The 25631-nt window shown below is 44.3% G+C and overlaps 1 protein-coding gene across 2 annotated transcripts in view; it reads right to left on the bottom strand.

Moving 5' to 3' along the window:
• CYYR1 (cysteine and tyrosine rich 1) overlaps nucleotides 1–19942 on the bottom strand; it is a 60541-nt gene extending 40599 nt beyond the window's left edge. The window contains exons 1-2 of one of the 2 annotated variants that reach the window (XM_075034732.1): nucleotides 19792–19942; nucleotides 17466–17568 (exon numbers count right to left, since the gene is read on the bottom strand). In XM_075034732.1, the coding sequence (XP_074890833.1) occupies nucleotides 17466–17568; nucleotides 19792–19882 (194 nt within the window). In that variant the 5' untranslated portion in view covers nucleotides 19883–19942. Of the gene's footprint in view, nucleotides 1–17465; nucleotides 17572–19791 lie in introns of both variants that reach the window. The other variant, XM_075034731.1, reaches the window with a different exon arrangement.
• Nucleotides 19943–25631: the final 5689 nt, after the last annotated feature.

Below are 25631 nucleotides of genomic sequence, written 5' to 3'. Positions count from 1 at the left end.
GCAGAAAAGGCCTTGGCTCTGTGTAAGCACTGCTCAGCAATAGCTAAAACATCCCTGAATTATCAACACTGTTTTCAGCACAAATCCCAAACATAGCCCCATACTAGCTACTGTGAAGAAAAGTAACTCTATCCCAGCCAAAACCAGCACAGAGATCTTGGGGATGGGTGGTCACCTCCATGTGGGCATGGGTGAGCCAGGAATGCAGAGGAGTGTGCTGCTCATGCAGTCAGAGTGGCAGCCACCTGGCAGAAAGAGGAGGTGATTCATTAAATGGCTTTGGCCATTTTCTCATATCCTGAAAACAGGCCAGGCTTCCAGAAGGAGGGGATTAGGGGGATGATGTTCCTCCACAACCCCTTTCAGCTCCCACACTCTGCAGGTTGCTCTGCAAGACAGAAGAAACATCCCTGGGAACTGGCTCTTACATTTGGAGGATGACAACCTCTGCTACCCCTTTCCTGCCTCTCCCCGAACACGAAGCACCCCTGGAGGGGGCAGATATGCTCTGCCATCACCCCTCATTTTTCATACTTGCCTGCTGAGCCATGCTGCCACCTCTGTGAGCTCCTCTGGACACACAGCTTACCATGAACTAATACAATTACATAAAGTCAACCAAACTGGTCACTTGACAGAGCTATTAAATGGCAAGATGCAGGCAACAACTGATTTGCCAGGGAATAATAAACACTTTGAGAACTTAAAAAGAAGCAAACAGTAAATTCACTGTGACTTTGGGTGGGAGAGGCTTTAAATCAAGACATCTTCTTAAAGTTACTAGATCCGTGCAGTAAACCACAGGGAAGGTAGTCCCTTTCAATGGACAGTCTCTGGACAAATTTCTACAGCTCATTCACTGTACGAAGTTGGATGGTAAGACATCCTGGTTCATGAAGAAATGGAAGAATGCCACAAAGATTCTACGTTGATAATGCATTGCAATGATGCTTGGGCTCCAACCATCATTTCCATCTATTTTATTTCAGAGATTAAAAAGGCACACATGAACCATGCATCAATGATCACTGTGCACATGGACCAGGGGCATTTATTACCAGTCCAGTTCTACAGCTTCAACAAGATTCCTATTGACATCAAGATAAATCAAGTTGGCATTTTCATCACCATTGGAAATCTGTTTTCAGACAGTAGAAATTAAGCCTGAGACAGACATATAAGGGCAGATTTTTAATTTTTTTTAAAAGACAGTCTTGAAAATATCTTCCTAAAAATACAACAAAAAAATCCTGTTTCATAGATTAAATATAATATTGCTATGAAAACTATGCTAAGTAGCTTAAGAGAATGAATATATTGTTACTGAAATCTATTTCAAACAGGATAGAGCTTATTTTCACTCTCTTCTTGACCTTTATTTGAGAAGATGCCCTGAAACTCTAGGTATTTTGTCTTATATCTGATGGCACTAATTCAAAGGAGTTTTCAACCTACATTCAAATATCAGAGATCATGGCACAATCCAAACCCCACCTCCCTCCCCATTTAATTCACCATCTTGGACAGCTTTCAAAAACAGGAATGCAGTCACATCTGATTAAGATTTTATTTATTATATTTCATGGTTTAGCAGAAATAATGTAAAGATGTTACTGGAAAGTATGTAAGGATCAAGAATCAGAGTAACTGAGCAAGTAGAGAATGCAAGGAGTTTTTGAAGTGTGCATGTGTGTGTTTTTTTTTTTTAAAAAGGAACAGGAAAGAGCCATGGTGCAAAGACTAAGAAGTCAGGAAGTAAGTGCACTCAAGTCAGCATACATTTCATTGGAAAACATGCAGTTTTCCAATACAGGGGGTAAAATTTTGGTCACAGAAAGCAAGTGTCCCAAAAGCCAGGGGTGACTCCACAGGAGACCACCTGCAGAAAGTCTGAGTCTTTTGAGGCCTCCCAGAACTTCTCCTCTGGAAGTAAGCCTCTTGCTAGATACATGAAAATGGGATCTGGGATCCCTAAACACTTTTGAACATAGGGGCTGGAAAGCACTTTGTCATGTGTTTAATTAGGCTGCATAGATCATTTCTCACTGTATTGTCACTGAATTCCTGAAACAGCACAATAAAATTGACACTTAATTAGTATGCTGAAAATTTTTGTCTTTTCGTAACGTGCTAACATCACAGAGAACATATCTTGTTTGTGTTCAGGTAAGTTATGCCCCAGAAAACTGCCTTGCTAGTTGTCCTGGCCAGGAGATACTGCCTGTACAAGGAGAGGGCACACTCAGTTCTCTGGCCCTTGTACTTCTGGTTTGAGCTATCCAACTAATATTTCACCTGGCACCAGCTGTGTTAAATTTTGCTTGTAATCAGTAACAGCTGGAATGAGGCCAGCAGCATATTTCATATGAGCTGGTAAAGACTTTTGGCCATCAAAGGCCCAAGCCACTTACAGGTCTGAAATCTCCCCTATCAAGACCAGAGAGGGGCTTTTGCACTACTACATGCAATATGCATTAAGGGGCCAAGTTTAAATCTGTACAGAGATGTACATGCCCTTGCACATTGAAAACACCTCCAAGGAAGACGCATACAAATGTTATAAACCCACTGCTCCGTGAAAACCATGTAATTGAAGGCTGCACCACAAAGTATACAAAAAATGAACAAATTAAGGTCACAGAAACCCCCTTAAATCTGTCATCTGAGAACTTCTAAAGTGCATTAATTTAAAATGTATCTTTCTCACACACACATATTTAGGACCAGGGATTTTGCGTCTACATCCTAGGTTCTGATTGGCATTGGAATATTTTCAGTGCTAGTACTAGTCCCTGAAGAACCTCACCGCAAACAACCCTCATTACACAATAATTCTTTGCTGCCGCCACTTTTTGACATGTCAGCCACTTCTTAATCCTTTTAACTTCTTAATGAAGGAGTAGTTACACAACAGCATCGTCCCGTGGAAGGTCACTGATCTCTCCCTTGCGAGCGCTTCCCTGGCATGTGGCAGGGAGAAGAGGGCAGGGGTCCTGCTCACAGGGATGGACAGCTCTGGGACAAACCTTCTGGGAGGATGGGGCTCCCAGCCCGGGAGAAGCAGCAGCAGGCATTTAGGGCTGAGGAGTAACACCCCTGCAATGCACAATTTCCTCCAGAGAGATGGCCTGCTTGCAGCTCGGCTCCCTGGGCAGAGGCAACACCAGCTCCCACCCAGGGGCTGCAGCCTGACCTGCCTCAGGACAGGTGATCTGTGCCTCCACACAGCTACAGCACGAAAGGCACAGCATTGTCCCCCACGGAGAACAGCAGCGATGACGCCGCGCCTATGCAAGGAACAGAAGGGAGAGCTTTTTGCTCTGAACCCTTACGGTCCTGTGGTGGACAAGCTGCACTTTCTAGCCCGAACATTTTGGTTTGGCTCCTGTGCCTATTGGGAGCTGCCACATTGGAAGAGCAAATGCCTGGTGAGGGGAGCTCTTCCAAGCAACGTGCTCGTGTCTGAGGCTTTTGTGTTGCTGCAGTCATCGTGAGGGCTTTCCAAGTTCACCAGCAGGCCAGGCAGGTGGGGCAGAGACAACAAGTCAAGTCAGCTGGCTATTTTCTGAGGAAGCAGCGGCTAAAAAACCAAGAATAAAACAGGACTGGAAACACCTGGCTACAAAAGAGGCCAGTTTGAAGTTCAGCCTCAAGGAACTTCCGAAGTAGGGCAGAGCGCAAAACCCAAAGCTGAAGATTTGAATTCACAGGGGAGAAACCTCCAGTCCCTGTTTTATGGCACAGGCACCTGGACAGAAAGGTTTGTATTGCTCTTGCGAAGCCAATATGAAGATTTTCTTGACGATACCAAGGAAAAAGCTACTTCTTACACCTCAGCCCACGTGGCCAGTGGAGCACAGAGAATCCTTATGGTGGCGGAGCTGCTGCAACAGTCTTCTGGACAGGCCTGAGACAGCCTGAAAGATCTGTTTGCCAGTTTGGGAGGAAAATCCCCTAGCTCTTCTCATGCTGGACCATATTTTCAGCCACTGCAAGTCAGTATAAATCAACTGACTTGAGGATTTTGCCCAATTAATTGACAGTTTGTATCTCCTGACATGAAAAAAAAAAAAAAGAGTGATAAAAATACAGCAACAACTATAGCGGTGCTAGTGGTGGTTATGGATGAGCTGTTAGTTCTGGAACTTATTAAAACCATTCAAAGCAAGTGACAGATAACAGTAATAAATCAGCTGACTTGTTTCACATATCCACACATCCAGTGTTTTTTGTGAGCACAGCAAGTATTCAGCCTGGAAAAACAATGGCATCTCATCACAAAGCCCTAACAGCAACTGCAACATACATTAAATTATTGACACATAATGAAGCCAAAGTGCAAAACCTGACTCGAGTTGTGGCTCCTTCAGATTTAAACAATGGCTGCTAACTGATAACTTGCTTTCCAGTTACCAGTCTCACAGAGCAGCAAGTGCTTTTATATTAGCTAAAAGAGGTACTGCGTCTTCCCTCAACACAAGGGCTGTACCCCAACGAGGTGGCCGTGGGAGCCTACTGGGAAGGTGCAAGAGGGCACCCATGCAGCAAGAGCACATCCTTACCACCCGTGAGGCTTCTGCGTCCTCCCTGTCAAGCTCCCAGCCACTCCTGGGGGGCCCCTCTGGCCACCCCCTACTCGCCAGGCGAATGCTGAGCGCCACGCTAGACCAGTGCACCCAAAACTGTGCCCTCCCCAGAGCACAAAACCATGGGCAGGACAAGGAGGATGAAATGCAGGTGTCCACCTGGGGTGGGCAGTGGGGTCAGGCCCCTGCCAAGCAAGCACGCTTGGGAGAAGAGCTCCTAGCTACTGAGGTACAGTCTGCCCTTTTCCTTCAATTATGGAGCACAAATGCCGTGAACAATTCTCCTTTAAACCCCAGTATACGATGAGGCACAGCAAGAGAGTACCAAGCAGCAGTTTTCCATCTTCGACATAGCCCCGCTACGTCTGGACAGCAGTCTGGACAGCTGGAAGCTCCTTACAAAGAGTGTCCGTGATTTTCTGGATGAGCCAGCAACCCTCCTCCCCCAGGGAGCAACCTCCCCACGTTTTAAGGAACAAGAACTTCTAAGTAATGCAACTTCTTCACAGAAGAGATGAGTCAACCTTTAATGAGAGTCTAACCTAGTCATTGCATGTTCCTGGGGTTATTTGGGATTGCAAGCAGCTCTGTAATGACAACAAATCTCTGGAAGGAAAATAAACCATAAGTATACAGAAATTTAACTGATGCTGTCTCAAAAGTACCTGACTGTACCTGTACCAGACAGATTTCAAATGACATGGAGATAAACTACAGGCATAATTTTTCTGGACTCCTAAAAATACCTTGACAATCTAGTGGACACTCAGCACAGAGTCCAGGGAGAAACCCTGGGCTGGCAACAACAACAGCCTCTCTGCAGCCTCCCACCACCCACCTGGCCAAGTGGGATCCCCCAGCAAGACTTCCCAGACCTTGGAGGAGATCGCAGGACTCTTCAGGCCCCTACTGGGGCATCTTTCTGGGTAACTACTCACAGATACACAGAACAAAACCTCCCTTGTAGGAGGTAAAAAAAGACCCTCCCTCTTTTAAGAGAGGATCCATGGTTCAAAAACCAAAACAAAGTTGCTTTGTAACTCGCTAAATTGGAGTGATGTAAACCAGGGCTGTTTCCCTAGCAGTGCATGGGCCAGTTCACATGCAGAGCTGACTGTCTCGTCTGGATAAACAATACTGATCACTGTCTGCTGTGCAAACGCCAGCCTGGAGGTCAGCTTCTAAGCAGCTGCTCTCAGCCTGTGACTGCAGAGGAATATGGGAGAGAGAACCCATAGCTATCAGCTTGCCTAGTGCTTCAAAATGCTCAATCAGCCCAGGCCCAAAACAGAACAAAATCTTACTTCTGTGGCTAATGTGAAAAGACCTTCCTAGGTCATCAAATCCATCTCCTGCTAGCACAGGCAGCCATGCCATAGAGGCCATTTCATCCTCACCTACTTCAGAAGAAAGGATGACTGGGGAGGGGTGTGAGGAGCAAGTAGGAAAAATTTCCTCTCTTGATATGGAATTTTAATGCAAAATAAATTATGTTAGAAGATAGCGACAATGTAAGCTTACCAAATACAGATGTTAAATGCTGTAGCTTCCCTCCTAATCTCAGCACATTATCTTAACATAGCGTATTATTCAAAACATACAGCAGACAGGCCACTATGTTTACAGCACCCCTGTAATATAGCAATTTGAAAGCATTATTGTCAAGCTGACATTTTATTACATTTCTGGAAATACGCTAATTCAATTATTAAGTTTTGTTCAACAATTGTGAAGGCTCAGGAACAAAGATGCATTGTGCTTTACTTCAGACAGTTTAAAATGTTATTGAAAATGGAGAATGAGGGCCATAACTTTTCATCCATCCCACATCCCTTTGAAGCTGTATTCTTTCGCTCTCCACTGGAATTTAATATCAAATTATCCCTGCAAGGAGCCACTGGAGGAAAGCAATGCGAGGTAAGCAGATTGGCAATCCTGTCATCCATTTTCATAATTTCAGTTTAAGTAAACAGGCCATCTATTTCCAAGCCAAACACAGGGTTACTGCTGTGGACTGAACACACAATATTAGCTTTCAGCCGTGTAAATATATTAGCTATCATTGGACACAGCCTCACTGAGGTCTTTGCGGACTAGGACCACACAGCATAGCAAGTGGTCGGCACACTGCAGTGCAGGAGAAGCTGTGCCGCAGAGCAGAGATGTCGGCAAACAGAAAGGCAGGCAAAAATAACTCTTGTCTTAAAAGAATGCAACATTTGCACATGACAAAATAGTTTTGTGGGAAGGTTACTAATTACTTAGATTATATTAACACCAAGGCTTCTCACTGACAGCTGAGAGCACTTTTGTGCTGGACATGGCACACAAGGCCGTTCTCCATCCCAAAAGGTTTTCATCTGAATACGCCTATCCATGGCATATTCAATGTCTATATTCAGACATCAAACTTTGGTTCCAAGTAATCAAAATTTTGCCCATAACCCAAATAATTTATCTTTATTTGTGGTACTTTATATTGCTTTTAGAACTGAGGAGACCATCACCAGCAGGAGCACGCTTTACATGGATGCCAGGTAGGCAATGCCCAGACACTGTGACAGGATATTGTGAGCATTAGACTGAAACAACTGAAAATCATAAGTATTTTGAAACCCTCAAAGATAATATCCTACAAAAGTGGAAAGCAAATACGATTACAAAAAAGCTGTATTCTCTATACAAAATACTGCACTAACAAAATTCTTGTTACTCTTTCAGGAAAATCTCGAAGATTCCAAGAGATATGTTTCAACAAGGTCTTGTACAAAATACTCTTAGTGTTGCTTTAGTCCCAACAATGAAAAGTGAAGTGTTAAACTTATGCTGGCTGCTTATTTTCCCTCCCCTTGGTTTACGTTTCCAACGCAGCAGATGAGGAGAGGCACAAAAGCTCAGGGACTTGAAGGATGTGATCCAAACAAAAGAATTACGAGCTGCTGTCATGTACTGTTTAAACACCATGATATTGTAAGTGCTACTTACACGTAAGTAATTTTTAGACTCTCCACCACTTGTCTTCCATTTCTGAATTCTCCTCAGTCTGCTATCAGAGTATTTCTCCTTCTGTTTTTCTCCACAGGTCTATTGCAGAGGCATCACAACACGGGAACAAGCGCTCTGCAGCGCTCCTCCCTGTTCACCACCCCAGCCAAAGTCTCAGAGGCCGGCTGGCCTGGAGCACTCCTGGCAAGGGGGTCTCGCAAGCTCCACGGCACCTTGAACTCCCAACGCCAAGTGCTGCTGACCGGGACCACTGATGCGGTTCTTCAACAATACAGATACCAGAACAGGATCCTAATGCCAGCTGGTACTCTAGATGGTTTTAGTGTTGTAGGAAAATGGCAAGGTAGAATTTCAGAAGAAAATACATTATAAGATAATAATTGTGTGTATACATACACACGCATACACACACATGTATATACATACATGCATCATGTAGGAAAGATAATAGGCAGCAGCTGCAATCCCGTGCCCTCTCCTTGACAACCTTCCTGTTCTCTCCAGTTTGTTACCTTACCTGGAGGGTTGCAAACCGCTCCTGGGGTGCTCTGTCCTCTGAAGTGCAAGGCATCCACTGGTGAAGCTGGTGCCTCCCCCTCCACAGAGGGACATGCCACTCTAAAAGGCCAACTGCTTCCCTCCAGCCCCAAATGATTATTTCTATTCTGTTCCTTTTACTGGGGACAAGGAGGGAGCACCAGTGGTCACAGGAGGGAAGGGAAGGAAAAGAAGGGGCACTGCTTACATCCAGGCCCTCTCTTACCCTGCTGTTGGAAGGAAAAAAGTCAAATGCATGGGCATAACAGGAATAAGCAGTACATAGTATCACAGAGCAAAACTGCAGTTAATGTGATAGCATAAGCACACATATTTGGGCCTGCATTTTATATGTTATATGTTATTCCTAGTTCATGAACACCAGTGCCCTATGGGCTGCTCAGCAGCTGGAAATAGCTACAGGGCAGCAGCACCCTAATTATACCTTCATTAGATCATCTTGACCATGGACTGTATGAAGGACTGGAGTAGAGACAGTTTGCACAGTCCCTTTACACTTCAATAGCAGCATAGCAAGTCCACAAGGTACCTAAAAATAAGGTTCACTGCATCTTGGCTGATGAACAGATGTTTCAACAATAGCTGTAGATCCTTAGTACCTCTTGTGCTTTTGCCAAACTGTACTACAGGCCTCAATAAAGAGAGAGAAGCTGGAACATTCAGCATTAAACCAAGCCTCCCTTGTGAGCAAAAGGAATAACTCCATTTAATGATAGCAGTAAAAATCTCTTATCTGTGTGGATGAGCCAACAGAGGGAGACATGATGATGAAACATGCCTGCCCAGCTTGTGGCATTAGTGCCTCTCCATCCTATACTAAGTACTTACATATGGAGTAAGTCCCAGGAGAAATCTTGTATTTTACAAAAATAGTTCATTACAGGGGGGAAAGAAAAAAAAAAAAAAGTCTTCATGATAGCAGAAGTGATTCTGAAAGTAAACGGCATAGCTTTTCTTTTCTAAACAGAGAAAAATCATTGAGAAAACTTCATTGAATTTCTACAGATCATATTAACTGTGGAATTTCTATCTAGGTGTGGTTATAAATCTCAAAGGAACTTGTGGCTGCCCTGTGAATGAATAGTTCATTTCCTTTAATTTTTAGTAACTCGCTTATATGTGCCAAACTTTGTTTCTGTCCCTTAAAGAGGTGCATTAAGATGAGAATGAGACTTTATCTTTTCTAGGACAATATTGTTCACATATTGAATTAGTGCTACAGGTTTTATTTGGATTGGCTGCAATTTCACTGTGCACAGCATCAAATGGCCCTCTTGCACAGCTTTTGACCCACAATAATCTTCATTAATAACCCTGCTCTGAGTTGGTGTGATATTACTACAGAGCAACCAGTACAAAATGCAACAGACTGAGAATCCCTCTGAGAATCCCACAAGCTCAGTGAAATCTCAGAATTAGCCAATAAAACAGAAATTCTCCAGCTAGGGGTAGGAGAAGCATGTATGCATTGGATGTGCAGGGAGTGGATGAGTCAGATGAGGTGGGATTTGTCCTGCGTATCTCCTGACCCTCCAGGAGCGATACACATTATTAAGCAGCGCTTGAACTGGGAGCAAGGGAGCATGAAGCGGCAGTGAACATGGAAGGTACCATGGTGATTAAAAAAAAAAAAAAGAAAGAACAAACGGGTTTTTGTAACACTTGGATTCAACAAGGTACTTCAGCTTACAACTTGTCCCATTAGAGTCAAGTGCATGAAATCCCTGCTGAAGTAATTAGCTTATTGATTTCAACAGGATGAGTACTCTGTCCATTGCATCTACTCACCACCTTGAAGTTACAAATGCACTTAACTACTTTGCTGGACTGGTGCCTAGCAGACTATCTGAATTCTCTCGAAAGCTTTGGAGGTACAGATGACTGAACAAAGTTACAGATTCTTATCAAATTCGGAGGTGGAACTTTCCCCCACTTGAAAAAGGGAAAGGTGTGTGAGGGGGTATAAAGTAACAGACAGAAGGTAAAATTCTTATGAAGAAAGGACAGTCCCCTTGTGATCAACATAATCCCCAGGCTCAGTCTTCACATCAATCTTACTAAGTGTTAAGAAAACATTTATCTTCTACATGACTGAACCTTATGGGAAAATCCTACAGGCTTCCAAAACAGACCACTGCAAGTGATAAACACAAACTTATCTCTCCTTTTCACTGAAAAATCTTTTCAAAATAAACAGTGCAGTATAAGCAAGTTAATTTCACTGAATTCCTTATGAATGTTTATTTTTCCCCCCTTAGAGTTTTCTGTAAGCCACAGAGAGCATTTCAGTAATTTATACCTTAATGTTTCCATTTTCAGGCCAAATTCTAACAATCTTCCAAATGATGAAAAACAGATGATCCACAGGGATATCAACAATGCAAGTTTTAGCACAAAACCATGCTAGTCTTTTTTCTTATGAACATCTCAACTGAACTTGCATGTTTACAAAGACTTCCAATTTCCACAAAAAAAAAAGTATTCTAGTTCTTATGCTACCTACTAAAATGAAATCCCCTGAACTTCCAAAAACGATCAAACAAACAAAAGAACCCATTCCAGTTAGTCCCAAACATTTCAAAACAGTTACTCACACACCCAAAAAAAAGAAAGGTGGGACACTTGAAGCAAGAGCTATCTTTTGAGAGCTGCCGTTTGGCAAGCAAAATGGTTTTTTTTCCCATTTTGAGCTGCTTGTCACAACACAGGGTCAGAAATTAAAACACCAAAGGCTAAAGAAGAGGTGCCCTGTGTTTTAATTCTGGTGCTGACAAGGGTTTCCTCTGCAGCCGTCATCAAGAGCAGATACTGCCTTGGTTGTAAATCTGATCGCACATTCTCTGCTGAAGGGTATGAACTGGGACAATAGGCATGGAACAAAAAACAACTGGAAGTTCAAACACATTGCAAAGGTCACATTTCGAATACCAGTTCTCTCTCCAGCAGATCTTACAATGAAAATGTGGTCCCAGATCTTCCTCTAAGCTGTGGTTAATCAACCCCCTGCACAGAGAGAGTTGGATGCCTCTCTTACGGAGGTTTTCCCAGGCTGAAGCACAAATAGCATGCTTCCACAGGTACTCCAGATGCGGAAGACCAAGGATTAAGAGGCTGAACTGCTATTCACCTCTTAAACAGAATGAAAGGGAAATAGTTTTAGTCTAATCATCAGTCTTGCCCTTACCAATGACACATTTATAGCTAGCCCCCAGCACTCAGCACAAGCATCCTCAGACTCTGCTCCACCTGCTCATTCACGAAGACTCTCCCGATCAGAAGCCAAAACTCAAGCGAAATGAAAAATATAATTATTGAACCAGGCCTTTGGTGCACCTCTGGCATCGTATCAGAACTCACAGAGCCAGAGGCATGAAATGGCAACTCCCAGGTAAATTGCAATCTTACATATCATCCCCAAATGCTTCAATCATGGGAAATTTTGAACATTACACTGATGAAGAGGAACACAATTTTATTTTAAGCAGAGTAACATACAGCTGTTGTGCAGACACAGAACCATCCCCAACCCATATGCTGCTTCACATATTTACTATGGGATGCCTCAAAGCATCTAATTTTAATTATTTGGAATCTACAGAAAATGCCAAGCTTCCTGAATTTTTTTTATTCACTATGAACTCCAGAGGCTACATCTCTATATTCTTAACTCTCTAAAATATTAATTCTGTCCTTTGGTGCACTCCTCCTTCATACCCACCCTCCATCCCATATTCTCGTATCAAGGGAATCAGCTTAAGGGACATTCCTCCTTTCACGAACAAAAAAGGCATTCTCTGAGGTCAGCTGTTTTTCTCAAAAGTACTACTGGATATAAAGTACTGCATGCCAACTGTCACACTTAGATATACTACACATGGCTTTTTCTTCACTTTTGCAGGCTGAGGCATGCACACGATTTTTATGCTAAATGTGTTCTCTGCCTCTTTTCCTCCCATTCTCTCTGCCTGGCTGACTTACTTCCTGGCCCCATTGTGCAACCTCTAGACTTAAAAAACCCACTCAAAAAACTCACCCCCTCCAAAATACATTAAGTTCACGTAAATAACACCTGATATTTCAGCAGTCACTAAACAGGCTGTTGCATCCTCATTATCTCTGGCAAGATTTTTCCACCTACTCTCTTGCAAATCACTATCCACTACCTGTAATGAGATCACAGTTCTCTTAAGTTTTCATTTACTTTTTCCTCCAGTTACTTCTGAAGTCCTTCAAATCACGCGTTTTGTTTTATTTTGTTATGTTTTTCTAAATAAAAGTTGCCTTAGAGTAAGTCATTCTGAAGACATTTACCAAGAAACTTCATACACTTTGCAATGTAACATAGCATCACTGCATCTTAGCTTTCTTCTTCTGCTTAAGCCAATATTCCAGTTTACACCCCTTAAAGACTTACCCAGGAAAATATGGACTAATCAGCAGGGGCTGAATATTTTATCAATGAGTTTTCTTAAATACTGTGGGCCAAATCAGGGTGTAAGTCCCTTCATTTCCACTGAATATTCAACTGGCCCAGCAGTATTAATTTGAAAGAACAGCTGGACTATTTGTCCTCTTTGCTCCATTATTCACCTGGAATCTGGGATTATTTCATATCAACTCACAGCTGCTGGCCGTGAAGCGCTGTGAAAGAGCAAAGGCAGCATCCAGAACCACCCTCGACAGCATGCAACTACTAACATCTCTGCACGGAGAGCTCCCCACAGCTCAAAAGTCACCTGTGGGCGATGATAAACACCATGCACAATGTGGTGGAAAAGACTAAACTGGGAATTAGCCCACAGAAAATCCAACAGCCACCAGGATAAGCATGAGGGCCAGACAATTTGGGGCCTCTCAAAAGCAAATACGAAGAGCACTGTGAGGAACACTCACACAGAAAAATTTGGGTTCTGCAGAAGAAACCCCTTTCATACTGACTCCCACCTCTGAGGAGCTGGCGCTGAAGGCAATAACCAGATGCGTCCAACTCCTCTGAGTGACAGAAGGCAAAATGCTGCCAGTTCGTTAGTTAGGGAGATACTGTTGTTGTGGGTAAACGTGGAGCATCTCTCATGGAGAAAGCACGCTGCAGTCCTTGCAGTCCCTAGCCTGGTACCAAGCTGCAGAAGCAGATGCAGCACAGGGAAACTGATAAAAGGTCAGACACAAATGATTCAATAGCTTGGAAACTAGCTTCTGAGGAGGAGGGCAGTTTGAGTTTCTTGATTCAAAGGGCTGGGATGACGCTGAAGGCTGGGAAGTGTGCCTTCAAGGTTTCTTCTGGTGGGGAGTGAAAAGTGGGCTGGAGGAACAGGCTCAGCACTCAAGCATCCCTGCACCTTTTCCTTCATCCCACAGACACAGCTCTGTTATGTTGCTCAAGTCCAAACATAAATCTGTAATTTGTCCAAGAAAAAAACATTTTTAGATGGGCTAACTATTAAGCACTAGATGCCGAGCAAATAAACAGGAGGAAATGCATATGCATCAGAGGAAATAATGACATGCTATAGCTATTGAAAACTAGTAGGAAGGGAAATAGAGCTGGAACATTAATGCTGCAGCAACTTGCTCTGAAAGGGTATCATGAAGGAGGGGATGAGGAGGAAGGACGTATTACTTTACATTAGAGATGCTCATGGGATTACAGATGACTCAATCACAGACCTTGAATGCTTACAGGTTATACGTGTACTCCAACTAAAGATGGAGTTACTGAAACATCTCTTACAGGCCCTGAAATCCTAATACTAGAGTGAGCCAATAACTTTGCATCTGTTCTTCATGTGTGGAAAGAAAAACAGGCTAATCACAGATGCACACAGCCTGGAGGATGTTTGCTGAAAACTTCATCTGACTACAGAAAAAAAATTCCCCGGTGTCCTAAAAAGATGACAATTTCTTAAAATCAAAAAAATCTAAAACCCTTCATGAAATATCTCAATGTTGAGCCTCATTTTAATGAGTGAAGAGAGTTAATTAATCACCTAAAAGCTACAAGCAACTTAGTATCAATGATCATGACCTAGTCACAGGTAATTCATTTTAGAATCAGTATATACATTATTGCTTGGTGTTTATAGTCTGTTTGCACAATTGCTGGCATATATGGGTCTAGAAAGAGAAGAGTGATAGGCGTGAAACAAAACAGAGAATTGTTTAAAAAGAACCCACTGCCCACCAAAAGGTTCTTCCAAAACTGCAAGAAAGTTACGCTTGTGAAAAAAAAAAAAAAAAAAAGATTCCAGAGAAGATAAAGAAGAGAAATTTCAGAAAGACATGCAGATTTATAAAGCATGAAGAGAGCAGAGAAATTAGTGGTAAACAAATGAAGAAGCACAGGCAACCTCTAAAGAAGCAGAGCAGCCAATACAACACTGAGGACTACTAACGGTGTTTAAGACAGTAAAAAGGCACTTCTGAAAGCACCCACGCAGATGAAGTCCATTGTTTGGTGCAGACAGAAGGATCAAAAATGATGATACGGGAAAGGAAGGATATTTAAAGAACAGCATTATATGGAATTATCAGGACACATAGTTTGTTGGATTAAAAATGGTTCTTTAAAAGATTTCAATACCCAGTTGTTAACAGAAAGACATAAGCAGATAGGTCAGTAGTGGCCATTTCCAAATTGCAGGGATCGTGTCATCTTCTAATGCAATTTCATTGGTTTGTTGTTTGGGGGCTCGGCAACATGAAACTTCTGCGGGAAAAGCTTGCACATAAAAAAAAGACCAATATAGTGCCAAATAATGAAAAGGGAAGGTTATTCTTACGGAGCATAGTTAAAGTCACAATAACATCTTTTGCAATGTAACTATATGCAAGCTAGTAACCCTAGCAAAGAACAGTTTGCAGACTTAAAGCAGTAGACATACTTTGAAGACTGTGACTTAATGACTTAGAGATGGAACGAACTGCTAAGTTCATTTATGTCTTCTGTGATCATCACATGCTTCAAAATAGGTACTCAAAGAAAGATACAGGAAAAAATAATCCTAGCAAGGCTTCTGTCAAAACCCTGTGCTCAGCCCTGCTAGCCACACTTCGAGAAGGAAGTGAAAATACTAGAGGGAGCTCAAAGGAAGGCCAAAGAATTGACCCCTGAGCAGGGCAAAGCAAAACAAAGCAAATCTTACATGTGAGGCTGACAGAGTTCACCCAGCTCAGTGATAATGTTCAGAGCTGTCATGATGACTATTTAGGGCCACATTTCAAACTCGCAGATAAGTTAAGAGCTGACAGTAGGAATTTCAACCTTCGTTTCCCAGCAAAATTTCCTAGCAATGTTAGTAAATGAACTACAGAGCAGTTTACCAGGGCAGATGGTCAACTCATTAATGCCTTAAGTTTTCAAAATGAGATTACACATGTTTAAAGAAGACACACCCAAAACAACTTTTAGGGGAAGAAAAAAAAAAAAATCTATGGCTCAATCACACAAAATGTCAGGTCAGAGAAATATAATGACTCTTGACTGGTCTTCGAGTCTATGAACTGAAGTACTTAACCATAAAAAATTAGAAAATCAAATGTCTCCTTCAAGACGTGTTGTCGCAAACAGCACTTGTAAGAGCCCCTCTGGTATTCAAAACTATCCAGATACACAAAAACCCTTCTAATGTGTCAGAGCCACTCGAACTCATCTCTAATTCAATAGCTGTTTTTGTTTGTTGAATAAACACGCAAAAGACTAGGTGTCAACCGGGTGCTGAAGGCATGGTTTGAACATTTCAGCAGTCACTCTAAAGAATCCCCTGGTCGATCCTCCCCAAAGCACAGTTCTGACATTAGGCTAGACAAATGCCAGTGATGATCACATGGAAGTGGGAGATGAAATCCAGAAGCCTCCTTCTTATAATGTGATAACCCATGTTATTGGGTCCATCATTCCTAACCACATGTGAGCTGGACTAAGGTATTCAAAACAGCACCTCCTTCCATGCATATAAATGGGAAAGCAATTTTGGAATGAGAAAAGAAAAAAAATATCAAAGCAGACATTCACTGTGTGAGTGGGAATAAAAATCACTTGTCATTCTCCAACAGTAATCAATCTTAAGTACATGCTTTTTCATTTCCAGAGGAATGAAGGATTCTGATGTTCTATCATCATTTTATTTACTTCAGCCCAGGAAGTGTCTGATCTGCTTTAAAAACTGTGGATCAATTCTGTATTAAAATACCATCATTCTGCCTACTCCTTCAAAGTGCTATAAAATATGCTGAAGGGAACACTGGCATGTTCCCCAGGTACCATGGCTCAAACAAAACCTGCAACAGAGGAGTCTTTTTAGAAAAAGCAACTACAACCTTCCCACTCACTCCTCCCCAAGCACTGAGCAGTCCATATGACATACCGCTTTTTCCTTTTCTGGTTTTAGTCAAGAATATAAACCAAAAGTATGCCACAGACTGCATGCTAAAGTTTAAGGAATTTACTGGTGGGGTTGACGAAACAGAAGGTAAGATGCCCCATCTTGAAGAACAACATTTTATGGTTTTTTTAGGTTTGTCTTTGCACATGAATGTAATACTTATGGGTTGTCACTTAAATTAAGCCCAGAGCCTACAGTCATGTCCACTAGCACGCAAGCTTCTCTTCTTCCTCAGCGATGCAGAGTTAAACAGCTGCACTGGAGCTTATGTTTTTAATCAACAGTTTACTCCTATATTTTCCTCTGGATAGGAAATACTCATAACCACTCCATTTCACCTGCTGTGTTTTTTTTAAACACTGTGAAACACACTATTCATACCACAGCGTTAAAGGGTCAGATCACCCTTACCTGGAATCTATTCAATAAATTCCACCAAAAGCCAAAACACCATTTAACAAAACCAAACAGGTCAATAAAGAGAAAAGGGGAGCGAAAAAAAAAGAAAAAAAAGGTACTCGAAGCAAAAAGAATCTCAAATCCAAGTCATTTGAATAGCGGTTCGACTCAGGTATTGTAACAAAGCATTTCAACACAACCCACAAGATTTCTATTCACAGTCTTTTTCATCTGAAGAGCTTGAAACAAAGTTTTCGCCACCTCTAAAGCTTACTTCCACAAATTACCTTATTGTACACAAGCTAAGGGCATAACCCTCAATTTTAGCAAGCTTTCTGGTATGCTTCAAAGATATATGCAACATGAGACTTTAGAGAAATACCAATATTTGTTACCAGCATCCAACCAAACCAAAACCAAAAAACCCCAAACCCTGTCACTGTTTATTGCCAAAACAGTTTCCCACAAATTGAGTTTACATCAAGTCCATGAACACAGCCCATCAGTTTTTTTTCTAAAGTGCAAATATACTTACGAAAGGACATTCCCAATGTAGGCATAATATGAACAGCAGTAGGGAGTAGTCCCATCACAGCAGTAAGCTTTGCAGTCATTATCACACTGAGCCAGACAATCTTCTGCTGAATAAAAATAACGTTCATGCGGTCAAACGGCAGCAACAAAAAATGCTGTACAGCACAGCTTTAAAGAAAATGCAATCTAACAGTTTTATACAATCACAGGACATCACTAGAGGTGCGACCTGACGCTGTAATCCTAATGGCAGCCCATTCCCACTCATTCTGCATTTCAGCAGGAAGTTCAGAGTTAGGTGCTTTGCATATGGGTGTTTTATAGCTGGCTGTATCAGTTCCTTCTCATATTTCATCATTTAAAATAAAAAGAGCATTTTGAAACATCAAGACACCACAGATCACCTTTTTCCATTCCAGCAAGGAGTCCAGAGGGAAACCTGAGGCCGGCTGCCTGTCTTGCTGAGCTGCAGGAGAGGAGAAGAAAGCTGTCTGGGAACTGGCTACCTCCCACAGTCCCTGCCCAGCCCCAGCCCCGGGTGTAAATTAGAGCTGCCTGGGGCTCCCTCCTCCCCTGCCAGCTGGCAGCGGCTCCCCTCGCTCCGCTCCAGCGCCAGGGCCACGTCCAGTGTGGCACAGCAGCACCTGGCATCGGGGCCAGCAGTGCCCTCTCTGTCCCCCTGCCAAAGACTGTCCTGCCCAGCCGGGGCCACAAACGTTTCCAGCAGCAATGGTCTGCCGGACTGAGGAACAATGCAAATTGTAAAGAGCTGTCTTACTGCTGTTTCACAGTTAAGAAGCACGGAAGAATACGTATCCTTTTATTGCCATGAGAAGCTATTTTAAAGCTATGGACCTCTTGTGCTGTTGCGATTCAGTGTTTTCAAGGCCCTAAGTCAGGTCCCCCCCAAGCAAATAACACTGCGTAGTCTCTGGGTACCGCCACTGCCCTGTAAAAACCCCCTCAGGGATCCCTCGCTTCCCGCATCTCATCCCAGGCCCTCCTTCCCCACTGCCAGGACCTCAGCTGCAGCCTGGATGAGTCCAAACGGACTCCCTGCCCCGTGCACCATCACCCTTGGTGACCTCTTGGCCACACACACGCTGCCATGGCAGGGACCTGAAAACAAGGATGACGAACTATGCTTTTGCATTCCCGATATGCTGTGGCTCCCGTTCCCCAGGCAGCAGATCACGCTAAAGGGTTCCCACTCTCCCAGTCCCATTACTGCCTTTCTTTCATCCATTCCGGCCCAACTTTCGGCACGTGGGGATCTGAGCAACCCCACCTCATCTCAGCTGCCGCCACGCTCCCGTTCCTGCCCCACCTCTGGCTGCAAGTTCCCACCTCGCGCCGAGGGTACTTTGCAGTGAATGGCTCATGCTGATGATCCATCCCAAAACCTTCACCTCGCTCATTAGATTTTAGCAGGTCAGCTCTCTGAACCTGCTCACGCCTGGTCTCTGCTTCAAAACGAGTGCCAAGGGAGGGTGAGGGCAGGAGAGGGCTGTGCAACGCGGCACACGGGTCAGCTCATGCAGCTGCGCCCTAAACCTGCGCAATTACCCCTGTACTAAAGAAACGCACATGCACGAAAAAGCGCAACAACTGGCCCATCAGTCTGAAGACCGGCCCCCGCAACAGGCGAATGCGGGCAGCCGGAGCAACGGCAACCTCCAGAAGGAGGGAGGAGGCCAGCGACTGGCATGGGCCCTGCTGAGCAGGAGCAGCGACGGCCGTGCCCGCGTGTGGGACCCCCCCCGTGCCAAGGCTTCTGCACCGTTACCCTTGCAGGAGCGACTCCCCACGCCCGCAGCTTCAGGCTTTCGCGCCGTTACCCGTTTCTGGCAGGCGCGCTGGCGTCTCCGGCTGCGCCCCTGGCGCGCCCACCAGGCACAGAGACCCGACCAGACGTGAGGGCAGCTGCCGCTCCCGCTCGCTCCCCCAAGGCGGCGGAACCGGGGGGAGCCCTCGCCCTGCCCCAGGGCGCGGGGCCGGGGCACCTCATGGCGTCGCTCCCGAAGGGCGCGGGTCTGACCGCCCTGCAGCCCGGGAAGGACCGCCGCGCAGCACACCCTGCCCGAGAGGTCCGCTGGGACACCCCGGCGAGCCTCTTCCGACTCCGGCTGCCAATTCAGCCGCCGACAACGAGGAAAAGCCCCCGCCTCCGCCTCCGCTTGAAACCGCCGGGCCCCGCTACCCGCGGCCGGCGGCTGCCGGCGGGGGCCACCGCCGGGCCCCGCCGCCGGGCCCCGGCCCGGCTCGCACCCGCTGCCTGCGGCTTCGCGCCTCCCCCCTGCCCCACGCACGCGCCCGGCCCCGCTGACCTGCCAGGAGGAGGAGGAGGAGGAAGGAGGGGAGCAGCACCCCCCGGGCGAGGCGCCCCTCGGCCGGGCCGCGCCGCCCCGCTGCCTCCATGCCTGCGGCGGGCGCGGAGCCGCCGACCGCCCCGTCGCGGCGCGGCGCGGAGGCGGGCCGGGGGCGGTGGCGGGCCGGGGTGGGGTGGGGAGGGTGGCGGTGGCGGGCGGCGCCGTCGGGGCCGGCCCGGGCCGGGCCCGCTGCCCCCCGCCGCGCCGGGGGCCGCCCCCGGGCTGGCCCGGCGGCGCCCTGGGTGGCGGCGGCGCGGCGGGGCCGCCCCGTCGCGGCACGGGCCCTCACGCTTCCCCGCCTCCCGCCGCCCTCGGCCGGGCCCGCGGGGGGAGCCCCGAGGGGGCGTGAAAGGCTGCGGCCGTCTTCCTCCCGCTGCCCCGGTCGAAGGCTGCGCTCGAGGGGTTTTCTGCTGGGATTAAACCCGCGATTGTTTGTACACTGGGATTAAAATCGCGACGGGTTTGCAAGCACGAGAGCGGAATCGGTGCGTGGGACGGGGCGCGCTCTGGTGAAGGTGGGGTGCCGCGGACGGGGCCCGGAGACCAAACGTTTACCCCCGTGGTCTCACAGAACGCAAGGGTTAGCCCTGACTTTGCGAGAAGAGCTGCAGGTCGAGGAATGCCCTTTGAAAAGTTGAAGTATGTGCACAAAAATGAGAAACATCCACAGGTGTTTCTGCTCATAAAGGACTTCCTGCCGCTGCCAGTTTAGAGAGGAAGGCTGACACAGAAACACAGAACGAAATTCTTTTTAAAGGATTTAGCTATTCTACACCCGACGACAACAACAAAACCCCAAACCACCAAGCCAAATCACTTGAAAGCTGGTTGTTTTATCAATGCACAGCTGAATGTTTTTTTCAAGTGTATGCCAGAACCTGGCTGTCAACAAAGAAAAACAACCTCTCGTGTTTTTAACTACCCTGCAGTGTGTATCCCTTAGTTTATGCAGCAGCCTGAATTAAGTGTATAAAAGGAAATTTCAGTTATATGTTAGCTGCTGAGAGTAAAACTAGGACCAGGTGGGTTAACGATTTCAAGGGAATTGCATCTGCTCCCTCTCTGTTCATGTGGTTGCAGGCCACAGTTTGTCCCTGAACAAAAGCTTGAAAAAATAAAAAGGTTTTGCCAATAGGTAGCATTGGTAGTAATGGAAAAGAATTTATCAGATAAAGGAGACTTGCATCTGGTAGATAACTTGCAGAAACTGACATCTCCAGGTTTTTGTTTTAATTCATCATCTTTGATCACCATGCCAGTCTGTCTTAGAAAAGCCTTTTGTTGGTATTTATTTTCTGTTCTTCCATTTTTGTTGTTGATTCCTTCCCTTGCAGTGCCCTCCCCGTCATAGCTCTCTCGGCAAGTCACATTTCAGTATTTCCCAAAAATTTTGGGTAAAATTGCTAAGTAGTTGTAAGCCAGTGTAGCATGCTTGGCATCAGTACTGATTTGCACTTAACAACATTATGGACCTTCTGTAGCTGTTACTTTTTCCTGCCAGCAGGCGACAAGTCCTTTGAACCTCTCTAACACTCCCCAGCCCTAATTATTACTTCCCAAGTACTGTCCTTTGGACAAACGATTGAAAGGTCTGTCTGTCAAAGGGAAATATATCTGCAAATTAATGTTGAAAATAATCAGTGAGAAACTTTCAATCCAAAGTTTTACCAGCTTCCTCCTGTGGATTTTTCTTTTTCTTGTAAGGGGGGTGGGGTGGGGAAAATCACAAAACATCCTCTGGCCTTGTGCTATCAGCCTTTAACCCATCCCTGCGAGTAAACCAGGCTAAGAGAGCCCGGGGCGGTGTGGTGCTGCTCCTGTTAATGGGTTGTCACGGGCAGGTTGAGGGGCTGCCTGGGTGAGAAGGGCACCCAGAAGAGCAAGCATAGCCCTGGGCCTGCTCGTCATTCCAGCTCTACTGTCCCCTCTGAAAATGAAGGAATCTGCTGGAAGAAGGCGTGCTTAACTTGTCTCCTAATCTTTCCACTCCTCCCAGTATCATGGAGGACATTTGTAGAAGGCTGAGAAGAGGGAGAACAATGTCAGGGTGGTATCATCTGGTTGTGCTGGGGTGAGGTGAGGGCCTTCCGGGACCAAAACCTATTTTGTGTTCTCATAAAGAGATTTTAAAGGAAGACTAATTCATAGCAAAGAAAAACAAAAGATTAGAGCTAAGGTCCTAGCCACAACAATACTCCTTATAAAACTCCATATCAGCACCACATGATGACAAAATCATCTCTTACCAGAAATGTTTTTTGAAAGATGGTTTTGACAAGCATGCAGGATCGACAACATTAAGTGCACAAGCCCTGAAGTGCTAATCTTCAGGCACAGTTCAAGAGAAAATCCCACTCCCAGTGCACTAGTGTTTTAAAACTCACTATAATCGGGCATCTCTGTCTCCAGAAGCTTAATTAGCAGTTTAGAAACAGTAATTATCACACATAGAGCACTAGAGGAAACTTAATAGAAAGGCACATGCTTAGGACAAGCATTTAAACTGCTTTACCTCTAGACTACCTCTAGAGAAATCACTTCAAAACAATTAACAGGATATCTTATATACACACGAAAGATGTCTCTTGTTGAACTCAAGCTGCTAACTGGCTCAACATGAGGAATGATAAATCTACATGTTTTCAAGTACATGACAAGCCGACCAACTTCTGAGCTTCTCCAAAAGAGCCTGGGCACACTCTGCAGCAGCAGGGGAGCTGTGGAGTTGGGCAAATGCCTGGTTCTGGAAAGAGGGGCAGCTGGGAAGATGTCTGTTTAGCTCTGTCCCATCTTATCCTGTAATGGCATGAAGGGATAGTCTCATCTTCTTTCTGGGTGTTAGCCACCCCTGAGCCCTGCCTTCTCCTCCTGGCTCTGCAAGATTCAGGTTCGTGGTTCTCAGTCAGGAGCGGTGCCTGTGTCTGCTCTGGTACCTGGCAGAAGTGTAACTGTCACCCTTGTTTTCCTGTAGGTTCCTTCTGTCAATGTCCAGTGGTAGGGAGTACAACACATAGACTGTACTTCAGATGGCAAATATAATTTCATTGTACATTTCATTCAGAATCTTTTCTTTTCCTACACCATGGAAGAACAACCAGGATTAGTTGACAGAGGGCACACTCCAACCTCTGAGGTTAATGAAAGGCTTTGCAATGACTCCACTCTTAGCCGGACCGGGCGTTTAATTTCTTATTCACTTCTGTCTCCTTTTACTTATCTTGCCACTAGTCAAAAAGACTTAATCTTTTCTCCTCCTTTAAACGGAAATCTTTTTGCACTTCTAATCAGTTTCATTGCCACTTTGGGATGCTCTTTCTGCTAAACCTTTTTCTGAGGATGACCTGAATGCTAAATGCAATATTTAAAATGGATTTTCAATATCAGACTCTGCTGTCCTTTGAGACAGTGCCATGTCTTTTCCTGACCACTCCATTAGCACGCATTAGGTCTATTGTAGTATTGGCATATAGTTACATGTACACTATTAATGACTATAACACAAAAACATACATGCTTGCTTTCTTTTTCAAAAATGTTGTCTATGATTACATTGCTACTTATCTCCACACAAGCCACTTTATTATCTCCTTCAGGGTTTCTGATTGCTGCTTGTATCTTTGACACTGGAGAATTTATCGCAGAGCTCCTAGAAGGCTACAAGACAGTCTTGTTCTTCTCTGCACAGACTGCCGGTCTCTGTCACATGAGGAAATGTACTCAACACTCCTGCCTGTTGCTGTGTAAAGCTCACAAAAAGCAATGCAGGAATGCCATTATTCCTAGGCAGCAAACAACATGTCTTATGGCCCCTTCGGTTATATCTGCTTTGTTAAGGTAGATGTAATCTCTGCAGTGTAGTGGTTATATTCTACAGAATAGAATAATTCTGCAGGTAGAAATACATTATTTTTGTAAAATTGCATAAAAGCTAGTGAAATCTTTACCTACATTTTGCCTACAGAAAAGCTCAAGGCAGCAAAGAAGATAGATAGATGTTTTTTAATTATTTGCAAGTCAGAAATTTCCCTGTTCATACCATCTTCATGCATATGCCTACAGGAAGGGAAATAGTGGAACACCTTTTACATTATTTCTATTAAGAGCAAGGAGTGTCTCAAAAACGCTGTATCCTTTCTGGTAGAGCACCAGACAGTGATTTATAAACCTATGCTGACAGTAGGGATCTGCTGAAAGGCTGAATTTCATTCAGACTTGATAAACACTATTTAAAAATACAGGCACTTGTATGCTTACATTTCTTTAATAAACTAATCAGTAGTGCTTGATGAAGCTTAGCAAACAGTAACAACATCTAGGGGAAATTCAGTAACCACAGAAGTCTTGGGTTTAGGTGCTAGCATTGGTGTTTTTTCTCTTCCAAACCCCCTCCCTCCCAAACAATCTTTTTTTTTTTTTGTAATTCAGTATAAGAATTCAGAATCTAAGTAATTTAACAGTCTTTCTTAAATACCTATATTGCTTTTGAGGATGTATGATTTGACTGGATCAAAATCAGAAATATAATAACTTAATCAAAACTAGATTTTTATTTCCTTTTGAAACTAAGCATTAGCCATTAAACATTCATGACATCCATGAAATCTCATTAAACACTCATGAAATCCATGGCTTAAGTGAGTGAGTTAAATATCAAAGTAAAAGGTAGTAGGAGAGCTAGCTTATCATCTGACCAATAATCGTTTGGTTTTTTTTTTTCTTTTAAATTTCTGGGGGTTATTTTGAAAATTTTGTCCTGCACATGGTTTTAGGGGACAATGGTAAGTTTTTGTGAAAAGCATCCTTTTTTAGAATGACAGTGAGGAAGGTATGCAAGGGGATGAGCAACAAGCTGGAGATTACCATGTTAAAATGTGGTATCGACGTCCTGGTCACTTATTTTTCACATTCCTTCTACAGAGTATTTTAAATGATCAGCCAAACCTTCAATTATGTTGGAAAGCATTGAAATAGTATGGAGAGCTCTGTACGAAATTATCTCAGTGCCACAGCAAGTGATATAACTCAGAAAGCAATAAATCCTCATAGTTTGTCAGGGGCTATTACCAGCAGCCAAGATTTAGCATTATTCTAATACTTAGTTTTGTGCCTTAGGAAAAATCCAGCAGCCCAGGATTCAGGGAACCATGAATATGACTTAAAGTTCTCTCTCACATGTTGATTCAGAGATGCCACACCTAAGATGGTGTGGCCTGGAATTTTTAAATTCTATAAAATACTTGTAGAAAATATTTAGAAAATACTAAATATTATCTTTTTAATAAAGTTGATTGCTTAGAAGTATATATTATTGTGCTGTAAGCTTCATAGGAAGTGTTGGCCTCTGTCACATTCAATGCAAACAAAGCAAGACCTCTGAACACATGGCAGAGGCTAACATTAAAGAACTATTTGCGAGAAGCAGATGAATACCCCCACTTAAGAAACAATGAACTTGGTGAACTTCAAGTTTCTGCTCCAAACAGAATGCTTTTTTAGTTTTAAACAGAATCATTCAGAGCACAGTCATGATGCCTCCACCATTCAGTGCTGAGTAGGATTTTAAAAGCTTATGTTGGGGATAGGTAGATGAAAGTTTCATGGGATCAGCAGTAGCTGGTGAAGGATGCATCAGAGTCCGGAGAACAGCTCTGTCTGGTATGGTACATTTTCTCTTATCAAGTCTGCTCTATCTTGTGCTTTCCCAACACATCATGTATGATCTCAGTTTGTCTGTGTTATTTAGCACCTATGATAAGAGCAGGTTTGGGGATCCCCCCCCCCCCTTGTATAATGAATCT

This window comes from Buteo buteo, chromosome 8 (assembly GCF_964188355.1).
Source record: "Buteo buteo chromosome 8, bButBut1.hap1.1, whole genome shotgun sequence".
NCBI classification, from domain to species: Eukaryota; Metazoa; Chordata; class Aves; order Accipitriformes; family Accipitridae; genus Buteo; species Buteo buteo.
This window is presented reverse-complemented; position numbering and strand designations above follow the sequence as displayed.